Raw genomic sequence first — 15,072 nt, forward strand, 5'->3', positions numbered from 1 at the left:
TTCAGTTCCTCCTGTGTCTTTCAAGCTTCTGTCCCAGATGGAGTGAGTTTTGTAAGTCTGTGTGCAGGCCCTTTCGGAGGAACTGCCTGGGACTCCAGCAGTCTCAGCCTCCCCAACCTCAACTCCTGCTAGTTTTTACAGCCAGAGGTTATGGGGGCTTCTCTTCCTGGGACTGGAACCCTGGGCTGGGGGGCCTGGTATGGGGCTGGGACCCCTCACTCCTCAGTGGAGACCTCCACAGCCAAGATATCCCTCCCGATTTTTATCCACCACACATGGGTATGGGACCAACTCGTTCACTCCTCTGCTCCTCCTACTTGTTTGTTTGTTTGTTTGTTTTTGTGGCTTCTTCTTTAATTTTATAATTGTAGGACTTCCATTCAGCTCCATTTCAGGCAGTTCTGAATTATGGTTGTTCTGTAGTTTAGTTGTAATCTTGATGTGGTTTTGGGAGGAGGTGAGCACTACATTTACCTACGCTGCCATCTTGGCTAGAAGACTTGTGTGGGATTTTTTATAGAATTGAGTTACCATCTTGCAGTTTAGGTCTACTAATGGCATATTCTCTCAGTTTTTGTTTATCTGAAAATGTTCTTATTTCACTTTTGTTTTTGAAAGACAGTTTCACTGGATATAGAATTCTGAGTAGAGAGTTTTCTTTTTCTTTCAGAAGTCATTTTGTCATATTCTATCCTCCAATGTTTCTGATCAGAAGCAAACCATAATTTGTAGCTTTGTTCCTCTATATGTAATGTATTGTTTCTCTCAGATATTTTTAATAGTGCCTTTTTAAATATTTGTATTTTTCCCTTTTGAATATGATGTGCCTAGATAGGCTTTCTTTATATTCATCTTGCTTAGAGAGTGAGCTTTCTGAACTGTTTTTTACCAAATCTGGGAAGTTTTTAATCAAATTATGACATTGTCTGCTAATTGAAACCTCTGTTTTATTTTCATTTTCTGTCTTTTTCTTTAGTGCAACAGATGTTTATTTTTCTTTCACATAAAATAAGGATTGGTATGGAAGCTATTCTCTGACTTTTCTCTTAGTGAATTTCACTCTTGGTTAAATGTCACACTTTCCTGCTTGTTTGCATGTCTAACAATTTGTTATTATGTTCTAGTCATGTTGGGTGCCACTTTAGAATCTGGGTGTTATTTTCCTTAAAGGGTTTGAGCTTTTCTTTTGGCAGGCAGTTAACTTGGTGGGTCAGCTTGATCCTGTTGAAGCTCAATTTTAAGCTTTGTTAGGGAGGATCTAAAGAAACCTTTCTCTAGAACTGAGCAGCTTAAATCATAAAGCATCACAGTTCTGGGGTCTCCAGTGAATTCCTGGTTACATGCAAGGTCTTTTCATTATTTCTGATAGAATATGAACATCTTCCAGCACTGTCTGACCTACACAATCTCCACTTAGTGTAGAATCCCCAGTAACTGTTCTCTGCCAGGCCTTGCAGAATATTGCCCTAAATATGTTCAGCTTCATATTCAAAGACTCAAGAGGACTCAGCAATGTCAGCAGTCCCAACCCCAGTCTCTGTCTTTTCTGCCCAGCAGGAAGGATGCTGTAATTGAGATCACTTTCCCATGTCACAGTTTGGAAAGTGCCTCTAGGTAGAAAACCAGTTGTTTTAAAGCTCACCCTGAGCACTTCCCTTTTCTCAAGAATCACGTCCCTGTACTGTCCATTATCCAGTTGTCCAAAAACAATTGGTTTTTTTTTTGTATGTCCAGTGAGAAAGCTGTTCATAGCAGAAGGGCAAGTCTGACCTCATTCCTCTGTCTTGGCTAGGATCAGAAGCTTGAGCTATTTCTTTTTAGTTCACAGATAATTCCAACATGTTTGCTCCTTAGATCCTAGTAGGTTTGAGGTAGAGAGGTTAAAAGTACGCTATATTGATAGCGTGATATCAGGAAGGAGATAGAACAACTATACAAAGCAGTCCTAAAAACAGAAAGTTTTAAAATATAGAAGCAAACATACCCATCTTAATAATACCTGAGAGCAATACTGTATTGTCACTGTGTTATGATTTGTGTGATGATGACCTTTGTCATTAAGAAAATCTTAAATGTGCTTAGGAAATAAACATGTAGGTGAGTCATCTTAGAAATTTTAGGATTTTATTAGTCAAAGACAGGATCATGAGACTTTTTTCTTAAATTCAGGGAAATTGACTACATGTAAACGTTTGCGAAGTGGTGTGGGTCAGCTAGAAAGTTTACTTCTGCAAAGTAGTTACAACTTTCATTGAAGATATTAGAGAAACGGAAAGTTGCTATAAAAGGGCTTAATAATGAAAATGATGAAGAGTACATGCCATACCAGCAGGAGAGAGAGAGAGAGAGAGAGAGAGAGAGAGAGAGAGAGAGAGAGAGAGAGAGAGAGAGAGAAGAAATGTGTATTCATTTATGTGTAAATATTTTCTAAATCACTCAATATACCGAAGATTTTTGTTAATATTAAATGCCAACAGGAAACACTCCAGCTCATTTCTAAGGATTATCTAGGAAACTCTTTATTCGTCTGGCCCTGAAATTTGTTATAAGCCTTGAATCATAATACCTTCTACCCTGAGTACTCCTTCCTTGACGTGCCCTACCTTCTGCTTTGATGCAGCTTTCTCCACAGTAAGTACATCAATGAAGCACACAGGGCAACCATCAGCACGCCTGCTGAGGAGGTGCCTGATTCAGTCCTCCCCCAGGCAGGATGAGACATACTCCCTTATGCTCCTTGCAGTCAATGGCTGTTCCCATCAGATAGAATGAATTTGATACGCGTATAATAGCAATTCTTCACAAGAATGTTTTTTCTCTATGTGTTACTTATCTCCTTAGTGATTATCAGAACTTCCACATTATTAAACATGGTTTACATTATTTCTTTATCTTTTAGGAAAACTTGGATCTTTTCTCAGCAGACCCAAGCTCTGATATCTGGAAGACTTATGTTGACTACATTGATGATATGTTGCTGGATGGATTCTTTCTTGCCATTGAGTGCTCCCTCAAGTACCTCCTGGAAAACACTGGTATTTCCTGGCTTATGGATGTGGGTTGTTACTGGAATGATAATAGGAATAGCACCTGTGGAGTTACTGTGAAGTGCAATTGAGTGCTTTGTGACCTTTCCCAAAAAGACTGTGAACATTTTGTGAATTACACACAATGAAATAGCAAAGTATTGAGCTTATAAATTGTTAAAAAAGAAGAGACTTTGCTCTTTCTAAAACTCAGATGATAAACCAGGCTCTAAGACAGTGAAGTGCAAAAGGGAGAACATACAAGCTAATTCCATCGAAATCAAGGCTCAGCAAAGAGGAGTGACTAAATTGGAATGCCTGGAAGCACCATTAGTAAAGGCTGTTCAGCAGAACTCGACTCATGTCAATGAGAGGGGACATGCTGTGCCTTCAAGCATAGTATACTCTAGCTCTGTAGCTTTTTGAGAACTCAGGGAGGTTGTAGTAGCTGGTTTGAGTGGAAGAAGATTTTCTCTGTGAAAAGGAATCAGACAAGAAGCCAGGGATGAGGCAGCTTTCAGAAGGAAAAGGAATATTAAGAAGGTAATGGGCATTCTTCTAAGCTGTTAAAAAATAGCTAAGGGTTTCGAATTTATGGCAGGTACTCTGGGTTAAGGTACACAGAATCAAGTACGTATATTATAGTAAGAGCTAACCGTGGTCAGTAAGTGATGGGATGGAGAGGGCAGAACAGGTCAAGAATGAAGCTGAATTAAACCTTTACATCTAGTAGATTCTGAGGAGCTTAGAAAGGGTCATATTGAAGAACTTGTCAAAATGGAAAGGCAGAGGTGAATATTTGAGTCAGAAGGTGAAGGTGAGATGAGACTTTAAGATGTCAAGTCCAACCCAAGGAATGAAATCAAATGCAAAGGTTAAATAGGCAGCCCAAGATCAGTGTCTGGATACCCCACCCATGCAGAAGGCCACACGCAGACCCCTCTGCTGAGATAGAGAGGAGCAAGGCCTATTGCTGGGTATAGTTTAACCGGGCACCTCCCCCTGCCCTCGCCTGTGGTCTTTGTTGGTGGTGAGAATGAGGTCAAAGGTGTTTGCTTGCAGGGTGCAGGGGTGCCCCAAATCAGTGAAATGCTGTGACAGGAAATGGGTGGCAGATCACCTTCTAGAGCCTGGGGCAAGTAGCCAGTGAGGCATGGTGATAGACACTGAGACTGGAGCTCTGGTTCTGAAGGACCAGGGCTGACAGTGCTCACCTCAGTGTACTGACCAAACCTCCTCTGGTCTCTCATCCTTCTTGAAGATTTGGAAAGTTGCCTCCATCACACTCAAGTGCAGGCAGTACTTGGGAGATGGCCCCTAAATGTAGTGACTCACCTTTGACCACTTGCTCTCCTGCTGAACTGTCTTAGGTGTCAGTTGTCCTCCTGTGAGAAGGAGAAAGTGGGGACAAGGGGATGGAGAGAGGAGATGGTAGTGTTTCCCAAGATTTTCTCTATGGAAATGGGGGGAAAGGGTTACACATTTTCTTCATGATGTAACCTGGGAGGAGCTAGATTTAGCAGCTGCCTGAGCTGAGGAGCTACCTATAAAATTTAAGAGGCTCTGGTGAAGGTGAAGGAGCTAAAGAGTGGCCTCTAAAGAAGAAAATCACTGTGACCCTTTGCAGTAGCCCAGCTGGACAGCTTGGTTTCTCTGGGCCACTTCTACCTTCTCTTGTTTGACAAGCAAATGCCATTCCCACGCCTTGGTCTGGCCTCCCAGTCACTTCACAGAATCTAAACCCTGCCTTGGTTACATTCTACCTACTCTATCCAGAAATGTTCTTCCCTGCTGGTCTCCCAAACGGATTTACTCATACTAAGGGTGTGGCACTGCCAAGGCCATCTGGTTTGTATGGCAATTATGTTGGCATTGCATCTATTAGAGGGATTCGGTTCTCAAAAATATTCTTGAAAGTCTTTTAAAGCCTTTAAACTACAAGGTGTCCCCCCAAAATGTGTACACACTGTAACAGCTGGTAGCTCAATTTTGAAAAAGAAATGTGTTTTAATAAACACTGCCTTTATAATTATTCAATGTGTGTGTATACATTTTGGTGGGAACACTCCATATATGCAACCTGGCCTACTAAATTATAGGTATCTAATGCATGTAGGGATGCAGAATATATCATGACTACATACGCAAAGCATAATCTCAAAGGATTTAAAAAAAAACTATTCTATGATATTAGCATAATTACTATGATATTGGTAAACTTGCATTCCCTTAAGTTAAATATGCATTTTATGGGATCCTCCTAAGTCCAATAATGCAAATTTATCATTCCTGAACTTTTGAGGGCAAGACCCTAGTTTCACATATCTTTGAGGACCCCATACCTTTTTAGTTAGGGAGAATGGCTAAGCTATGATAAAAAAACTCCATCCTAAGTACTAGCCCAAATGGGTGGAGGATCACCTTCAAAGTGAGTGCCCCAGGTTGGTGGGCAGATCACCTTCAAAGTTAGTGCCCCAGGTTGATGGGCAAGTTCCATCCCTCCTGCGGTTCCACTACTCACATGTCAGTTGGCTCACTGCCACACCCAGGCTCTAGCTGGTGGGAGGAGCAGAGGAGGCTCACCTGCTGTCTCGAAGGCCCTGGCCCAGAAGTAGACACCCACCACTTCTTCCCACATTCCACTGGTGACAAACAGCGTTACCACCCTAACTGTGAGCTGGGAAATGCCACATGCACAGTTACACCTCCATTTCTGGGAAAGAAGGAGATAATAAATTCCAATAATTTGTCTCTGCTGCCCGCAGTATCCACCACATAACAGTCTCCTAAATATTTCTACAATCAAAAAGAGATATGCATATAAGTGGTTATTGATCAAAGTTTAAGCATTTATCTTATACTTGGAACATCTTACTCCATGTTATATTTTGACTTAAATTGAGCAAGGCAAGTTGTCTAGCAAGTGCTCAGGGATTTTTAAATTACTTACACTGTTTTAAAAAATGTATCACTCTAGGACTAGAGATTTAAAATAAGTTATGTTTTTATAGACAGAAAGCCAAATAGGCAGAATTGTAATGACTCTGCTTTTCATGCCTGTATAAGCATGGACAAGCATACCCCACACCCCTAATCCTAGGGGCTGCCAATGGTATTGTCTGGTTTGCACCAAGAAGAAATCAGACGCTTCCAAAAAATGGCTTTGCAAAATCAACCTCTGCTCAGCCAGAGGCTCTCTTGTCTCCCCGGAGGCGCCTGCGAATGTGGAAGGGGCCTGGCTTGCATTGCTCAGTCTCTGGGATGTGCTGTCTGAGGACAAGGAGAGCAAATGTTTGGCAAAGCTCAGGACAGCGGCACAGAATCGGCCTGTTCAAAATGCCACCGGTCCCCCTGCTGGCACACAGTTAGACTGTCACCCTCCCCTTCCTGCGTGTCAGCAACATTTCCATCTTCTTTACCCCAACAGCTCATCTAAATGAAAGAAGTGCTCAGTTTTTAACATGGGTTTGCCCATTGTTGTCCTTGTTTTTCAGAATGTAAGGCGGGACTCAACCCGATATTTGAAGCACAGCTGTGCTTGGCAGTCCCAGAACTGGTTTTCTCCCCATCCCTGGAGTCTGGAGTGAAGGGTGGCTTCTATGACATTGTTGAGGGGCTTGTCACCAGCATTTTTAGAATATCATCCTTGGTGCCACGGCTTTCCCCACAGAACAGCTCTCCCCACTATCAGGTACTGGATCTGTGCCCAGCCTGCCTTCCAGCCAGCCTGGGGCCTCCTGCAAACACTGGTGTGACACCTGCTGTGGTTTCTCCCCCAGGCTGACATAGAGGGCCTGGCCGACTTGGCAAGGATGCGGAGTGTGCTCATGGAGAGAGTGCAGAGCATGATGGCCCTGTGCTGCAGCTACCGAGACACCTTCAGCCAGTATTCCTACCTGTACGTGGAGGACCGGAGGGAGATCCTGGGTCAGTTTCTGCTATATGGGCATGTCCCCACACCCGAGGAGATTGAGGCCCATGCAGAAGACGGCATCCCAGAGAACCCGCCCCTCCTGCATCAGTTCCAAGCCCAGATCGACTCCTATGAGCAGCTCTATGGAGAGCTATACAGGCTGGAGCCCATCAAGGTGTTTGACAGCTGGATGAAGATTGACGTGCGGCCTTTCAAAGCGTCTCTGCTGAATATAATTAAGAGGTGGAGCCTCATGTTCAAACAACATCTTGTTGACTATGTCACTAACAGGTAACATGGTTGTTGCGGCTCTCTTCCAGCACCCCCGGCTGTGGGGAACACCATGCTTTCAGTTGTCTTCATTTTTCTGCCATGAGGTCATTGGTTATGTGGATTAAAATAGCTGGTTGGAGGTTCTAGGCTCTTGATGATCACTTTAGTCCTGCCCTTTCCTTTGTTCACCAGACGTGACCTCTTTTTGTTGTTTTCCATTTGGTGCCTGGTGTGTGAGAGGCACTCAGTAAGGGATGGATAATGCTCAATACAAGCATAGCAGATCCAACCTCCCATCACCACTCTGATTGTGAAGCCTCATTAAGCCTGAGGGGCAGAGGGCTCTAATGGGCCTCATATTTTATTTCTACCACTTACTCCTTGGTTCAGATCATCCATGCAATGTGGAAGTCACGAAATCTCCACACTCCTGATGCCTATCTCTGCCACTCTAGCCTTGCGACAGGTTGGTTCTGAAATTCTGTCTGTCTCGCCATGGACCTAGGCCTAGTGCCAGACTCTCTATTTCAGAGCATCACCCTCTAGATAAATAAGCAAGTTGGGTAGCAGTCTGACGGTCACTTCACTGTAGACTTGTCCCCACAGATCCACCACAGAGTTTCAATTTCCACCCCTTCCCACAGAATCCTGTGGGTGCCACAGCCTTTGGTGCCAGCTGATGCTATAGGGCAGCTGACCTGACACGTCCTCTGAGTTTGGTGCTGGTCTTGCTTAATCCTGCAGCTGGCCTGCTCCGTGATCTAGAAAGGAAACAGCCAAGTTGAAGATGCCTCTGTCTACAAACAAATTCAGAGTCTTGCAGTGGTGCTGGCCCACCACTAGGAAACTGCAGGGAAGCAGTGTGGGTGTTTCAATAGGGCCCTGTAGGTGTTCTTCACAAAGAAGCAGTTTTCCACATTCAGAGAGGCCAGAATGGGGAGCGATGGTGGGACCTGAGGAGGTGACAGTGATGGCCCTGAATGAGGAACGTTTGAGGGACAGCTGCTCTGGGATCCCTCTCCATCAGCAGGTCTGGTGATCTAAGCTGATGGGGTATTTTTTAAATTTAGATTTTGTTATTTAGGTATGGCAAGGTCAACAGATAAGAACATTTCTATGGAAAAGATAATTTGTTAGACTCATAGATGCAGGAGGAGGGGGCACCACTGACCACATAGGGCCACACGGTGAGGCACCAGGGCACTCGGGAAGCAGAGGGGGAAGGGGAGAAACAAGGGCGAGGGTCCTTACTTCGGCTTTCATGGGAAAGAATGGGTGATACAGGGTAAGCAGGTTTAGGCTTGGCTAGTTGAATAATTTCAACAGGCTCTGGCCTGTCCTTAGATGACTCATACCTGGCCCTGGGGTGAGTAGGTGTGTGGACAGTGGCATGGAATGTGAGAGCCAGTGAGAGGAGGTGGTTGGGGATATAGACTCTGGGCTGATTGGTTTGCACATGAAAAGCACACTCAAAGGCGAGTCATTCACAAGCTCTAGAAATTGGCTAACCTTGGGAGGGGCAATTCCTGCAGGGTCAGCCAGACCCCAGATGTCAGACTGACAGTTGGGAACACAAGGTTGGTGCAGGGCATGGTGACTGCAGCTCCATGGATCTCCACCAGTTGGATCTAATTGGATCTAACAGTTGGTTTAACAGGATAAACACATGGTAGAGCAGTCAGGACACCTTTGTTCTTGTCCTTGAACTATTTCCTTATCTCTGAAAGAAATTAGTATGACTGGATTTCTTCCAGTTTTATTAGTTGGTGATTCCATAAACTACTTTGCTACACTTTAGGAGAATGAGTTATTATGTTCTCAAGGATTAGATAAAATAGACATAAGAACAATGCATGTCTACTGCGTGCCATATGATTTGGTGATTTCCACTTTCCATGAGCAGGTGTCAGGATTAGTTCCACCTTGCCATTAGCTTATATATACTTCTTTTACTGTCGGAAGTCCAGCCCCTCTTATCATTGTCTTATTCAGGTTGGGCTGCTGTGATATTGTGATTTGTAATAACAAATATTTATTTGGGTTTTGTCCTCACTTCTGGCACAGAGCTCCTAAAACCCTTTGAATTGACTGTGTCATAAGAGTGACAAAGGTGTGTTTTGTTATGTAATGGGGTGACTTTGGGACCCCATCTGAGGATGGCGTGTGGTTTCCAGGAGAACCAACCATGTGATTAGAGGTTGGAACTCTCAGTCTCACCCTCCTGACTTCTGGGGAGTGGAAAGGGGCTGGAATCTGAATCGATCACCAGTGGCTAAAGATCTCATCAGTGATCCTGTATGACAAAGCCTCCATAAAACCAAAGAGGACAGGTTTGGAGAGCTTCCAACATGTAGAGATTTGAGGAAAGTGGTGGCTCAGAGAGGACATGGAGCTCCACACCCTCTCCCCACATCTTGCTCGATGCATCTCTCCCATCTGGCTGTTCCTGAGCTATATTCTTTTATAATAAGACAGTAATCTAATGAGTGAACAGGTTCCCTGAGTTCTGGGAGCAGCTCTAACAGATTAATTGAAGCCAAGGAGGAGGTTGTTGAAACCTCTGTCTGTAGCTGGTCAGTCAGTGACAACCGGAGTTATACTTGGTATCTGAGGGGATGGGGCAGTCTTTGGGGACTAGGCCTTAACCTGTGGAATCTGATGCTATCTCCAGGTAGACAGTTCCAGAATTGATTTGAGTAATAGGACAAATAGCTGGTGTTGGATAATTGCTTGGTAGTGTGGGAAACCTGCTCCCCCCACCCAACACACACACACACACACACTCTGGGTGGCCTAAACAACAGAAATTTATTTCTGACAGTTTTAGAGGCTAGGAAGTCCATGATCAATATGTCAGCTGATGTTATTCGTAGTGCAAGGTAGCTTTCTGGGTTGCAGACAGCTGCCTTCTCATTGTATCCTCATATGGCCTTCCCTCAGCGGTAGGGGGGCGGGGGGGGGGGGAAGAGAGAGAGAGAGAAAGAGAGAGAGAGAGAGAGAGAGAGAGAGAGAGAGAGAGATTTTTTTAAGGCTACTACTTTTTTATGAGGCCCCCACCCACCTTCTTGACCTCATCTAACCCTAATTACCTCCCAAAGGGCCTACCTCCAAATATCATCACACTGGAGGTTAGGGCTTCAACATATGAATTTGTGGGGACACATTCAGTTCATAACATCATCTAAACTCTCATTTCCATTTAGCTCTTTATGCCCTAATCTGACTAACCCCTGCCCTTGCCCTTGCCAAGCCTTCCCCTGTGCCCTTCCTCTAGACTCCAGGTCTTCCATCAGCAAATGCTGTTTTATTCATCTTCTCTTACCCTCTTTTTGCACTAATTGAAACCCAGCCCTCTCCAGGGGACACTGCTTCCCTTTTATCCCTTCCAAGTAGGGGCTGGTTTTTCTCCTGTACCTCTCTTAGCACTGGGCCTGGAGGTAGATAAGATAGTCTTACTCTTCAGTGTTTATTCCAGACCATTTCACCGTCTCTTCTTTCAGAATCCTCAGCTCCCCTGGAGCAAATGCTACCCGACAGTACCACTGCCACTTGTCTGTGCACAGTCATTCTTCCCCATCCCTGCAGAGCTGATCCCCTGGTCACCCTTCGCTGATAATCATCCTCAGTGACCCAACTGCCTCATGGTCTCCATTACACCTTCCTCTTATTTTGTGGATCTCTCTTTCCAATGCCCTTTTCCTCCACCATTCCTCTGTGACCTAATAACATCTTGCACTCTTGACAGGGCAGAAGGAAAGAGGTAGAAATAATTGTTCTCCCCTCAAAATCTCAGGTTTAAGTATTGCATTCTCTACCATCACCTGACATCTTTCCAACTCACTTCCTTGGCAACCTGCCAGGAAAAGTTCTCCAGACCCATCAGGATTCCAACCCATTGGCCCTGTGCTTTCTCAGTGTTTGCCACCCTTGCTCACCTTTCCCACCCCCACCTTGTAAAACCCCAATTCTAAACTCAGTGCTCCCCACCTGCACCTGAGCAACTCGTCCTTAAAGAAAACAAACCATTCTGCTGCCAAATCTCATGTATAAACATAACATCTAGCACATCCTGCACATTTCCATGGATGCTTCAATTCTCTGACTCCCCTTTCCTCTATCTCCTCAAACCTCGAATATCCTTTCTGCCCTTATAATGTTGCCTTTCATTCACTGGGAAATGAGAAGCAATTATAGGAGAACTATCTCCCCTTTGCATCTAAAAATCTAGCATCCTACTTGCATTTTTAGCCATACATTCAACTCCCTTAGCTGTTTCAGTGGATAAATTATCCCTGCTTTTCTAAGCCCAACCTGTTTTCTCTCATTACTTAAGGTCTTACCTCCTTAAATATTCCCTATCAATATTCAACAGCATGCAGCTGTATTGTCATAGCTGCCATCTTTTTAAAAAGGAAAGAAAGAACTAGGCCCCATGAGTCCTTCCGGCCACACCACCATTTTTTGTGTGGTCTCCTTCACAGCAAATCTCAAAAGATCACTCTATATTTGATTCTTTTACTTCTTCATCCATTGTCTCTTTACAAATAGTTTTATTATGAAATATAGCACGCATATAATTTAGAGAAGAATATTACAACAAATACTTGTATTTGCCTTTTCTAGCTAAGAAACAGAACATTGGCTATATTTTAAAATTCCCTTAAACCAGCCATGGGCAAACTATGGCCCGCGGGCTGGATCCGGCCCGTTCAGCTGTTCTATCCGGCCCGCGGAGCAGTTCTCTTGCTCTTCCCTCCGCTCCTTTACTTTGAATTTATATTAGTTCCCACAAACACTCCATCCATGCTTTTGTTCTGGCCCTCCGGTCCAGTTTAAGAACCCATTGTGGCCCTCGAGTCAAAAAGTTTGCCCACCCCTGCCTTAAACACTTCTCCCTGATCAAATCCCTCTCCCTCCCTGCCAGATGTTACCCCTACCCTAAATGTGATATGATCCTTCTCATGCTTTTCTTCATGGGTTTATATATAATATCACATACATATATACATGTGTATATACACACACATATACATATATGCACATCCTATGTAATAAAGATGTAATATGCAAATTGACCGTAACTCCAACACACAATATGGCTGCCACAAGATGGCCAGCAGGGGAGGGCAGTTGAGGGCGACCAGGCCAGCAGGGGAAGGCAGTTGAGGGGGACCCAGGCCTGCAGAGGAGGACAGTTGGGGGGAACCCAGGACTGCAGGGGAGGGCAGTTGGGGGCAATCAGGACAGCAGGGGAGGACAGTTGCAGGGGACCAGGCCATCAGGGGAAGGCAGTTGGGAGGGATCCAGGCCTGTAGGGGAGGGCAGTTGGGGGGGACCCAGGCCTGCAGGGGCAGGCAGTTGTGGGGGTACCAGGCCAGCAGGGGAGGACAGTTGGGAGGGAAAAGTTCTGCAGGGGAGGGCAGTTGGTGGGGGGGGCCCAGGCCTGCAGGGGAGGTCAGTTGGGGGTGGCCAGGCCTGCAGGGGAGGGCAGGTGGGGGCGACCAGGCCAGCAGGGGAGGGCAGTTAGGGCAATCGGGCCGGCAGCAGAGCAGTTAGGCGTCTATCAGGCTGGCAGGGGAGTGGTTAGGGGGTGATCAGGCTGGCAGGCAGAAGCAGTTAGGGGCAATCAGGCAGGTGAGCAGTTGGGAGCCAACAGTCCTAGATTGTGAGAGGGATGTCCAAGTGCATGTCGGGCAGTTGGACATCTCTCGAGGGGTCCAAGATTGAAGAGGGTGCAGGCTGGGCTGAGGGACACCCCCCCCCCCCCCCGCCGTGCATGAATTTCGTGCACCAGGCCTCTAGTAGTATATATACATGCATAGATTTGCATTTTAAAATATTTTGAAAATTAAACAGGATTTCATATTATATATTTTTCTGTGTCCTATCTCTTTTATTCAGCATTACATTTAAGATCCACTCATGTTTGGAGTAAAGCAATGAATTCATTTTCACTGCTATAATATTCCATCATATGAATATATCACAACTTATATATCCAGTCTATGGTGGTGAGCATGTGAGTTGTTTCAGCTGATTTTGCTAGTATCGGCCATGTTGCTATGAGAACTCTTATACGTGCATCATGGTGTACGTGGGCAATCATTCCAATGCTTAAGAATGGAATTGCCGAGTCAAAGAGAATGCATGTAATGCCAACTCTCTCCAAGGTAGAGCAACCAATTATAACAATTTCTGTAGCCCCACATTCTCAACACCTCATGGTATGGACAGACTGTTTAATGCTGGCCATTTTTTTAGTGGCATCTTATTGTGGTAAATATTTTGCATTATTCTGATCATGACTGGATTGGCTCATCTTTTTATGTTTTTAGTGAGTCATTATATGTCTTCTTTTGTGCCTATTCATAGCTCTTGCCCATTTTTCATTGGACTTTATTTTCCCCTTTTTGATATTTAGAAGTCACTTACATATTTGATATCTAATCCTTTGTTCTTTGTATAGCTTGCAACTATATTGTGTGGCTTGTCTTTCCATTGCATTTAGGGTGTATCTTGAGAGCAGTTCTTCATTTTAATGTAGCCAACTGTGTCTATCTTTTCCTTTATGTTGTTCTCTTTTGCCTTGTTAAATAAATCCTTTCTTGCCCTGAGATCCTAAGGATATTCTCCTATATTTTCTCCTAAAAGTTTTATAACTTTGTCTTTCACATTAAGTAGCCCCTTGTCTATTGTTACATTAACACAACACAGTCCTAATTATTATAGCTTTGTAATAAATGTTGATATCTGGCAGCACCGGTCCCCATTTTATTCATTTTTATTAAAAATGTCTCAATAATTTTTGGCCCTTGCTATTTTACATAAATTTTAAAATCAGTTTTGTTAAAGAAAAAAATGTGTGGGGATTTTGATTGCAGTGACTATAAATCAATTTGAGGAGAATTGTCATTTTTATTGTATTGAGTATTTCTATTCAAGAGCATGTCCTCTCCATTTATTAGTCTTTTTAAATGTATTTCAATAAAATTTTGTAATTGTTACCTTTAAAATATTTTCATGCCTTTGCCAAGATTTATTCCTTGGTATTTTATTTTTTAGTTCCTAGTATCAACAATATTTTAAAACTATATTTTTTGTGGAAATGGAATTGGTTTTTGTATCCTGATTTTGTATCAAACAGCTTTGCTAAATTAAGTTATTCTAATAATTTATATATGTACTCATTTTGGTTTGCTGTATATTTAGTCATCATCTGTCAATTTATGATGGTTTTATATATTCCTTCTCAGTCTTTTTGAAAATGTATTTTATCTCTATTTCTTATATAACCACACTGCCTAGGACTTTCAGTCCAATATTGTATAAAATGGTGATGATGAGTACCCTTGCCTTATCCCTAATCCTCTTTATCTGATTAAAGAAGTTCCATTCTATTATTAATCTGTTAAGAGGATTTAGCATAAAGAGATAAAATATTTTATCAAGTACTTTTTCTAATTTCATTAAGATAATTATATTTTTCACATCAAAATGTTAAAGTGGTGAATATATTTTTTGCTTTCTACTACTAAACCAGCCTAGCTTTACTGAGATAAGCACAACACGAAGTATTACCTTTTCCCCATATATCCATTGGTTAATTTTCTTTCCAAACATTTTGTTTAGTGTTGATGCGACTATGTTTGCAGTGGGATTGGCCTTCAATTTCCCTTTCTTATACTATATTTTATCTTGCTCTGTGGCTCTGCTAGCTTTGTAAGATGAGTTTATTCTCTAGAAGATTTGGTGTAAGGTTGGGATTCTCTGATCCTTGAAAGTTTGATTTACTGTAAATCTTCTGCTGAGCCATCTGGGCTTGGTATTTTCTTTGTGGCAAGGTTTTTACCCACAATTTCT

The 15,072-nt window shown here is 43.4% G+C and overlaps 1 protein-coding gene across 1 annotated transcript in view; it reads left to right on the forward strand.

Annotated features, from left to right (window-relative positions):
• DNAH9 (dynein axonemal heavy chain 9) overlaps positions 1-15,072 on the forward strand; it is a 362,400-nt gene that overhangs the window by 58,691 nt on the left and 288,637 nt on the right. The window contains exons 15-17 of the mRNA XM_080680625.1: positions 2,900-3,035; positions 6,521-6,717; positions 6,806-7,230. Of these exons, the coding sequence (XP_080536751.1) occupies positions 2,900-3,035; positions 6,521-6,717; positions 6,806-7,230 (758 nt within the window). The remainder of the gene's footprint in view (positions 1-2,899; positions 3,036-6,520; positions 6,718-6,805; positions 7,231-15,072) is intronic.

This window comes from Plecotus auritus (assembly GCF_963455305.1).
Source record: "Plecotus auritus genome assembly, chromosome: 7".
NCBI classification, from domain to species: Eukaryota; Metazoa; Chordata; class Mammalia; order Chiroptera; family Vespertilionidae; genus Plecotus; species Plecotus auritus.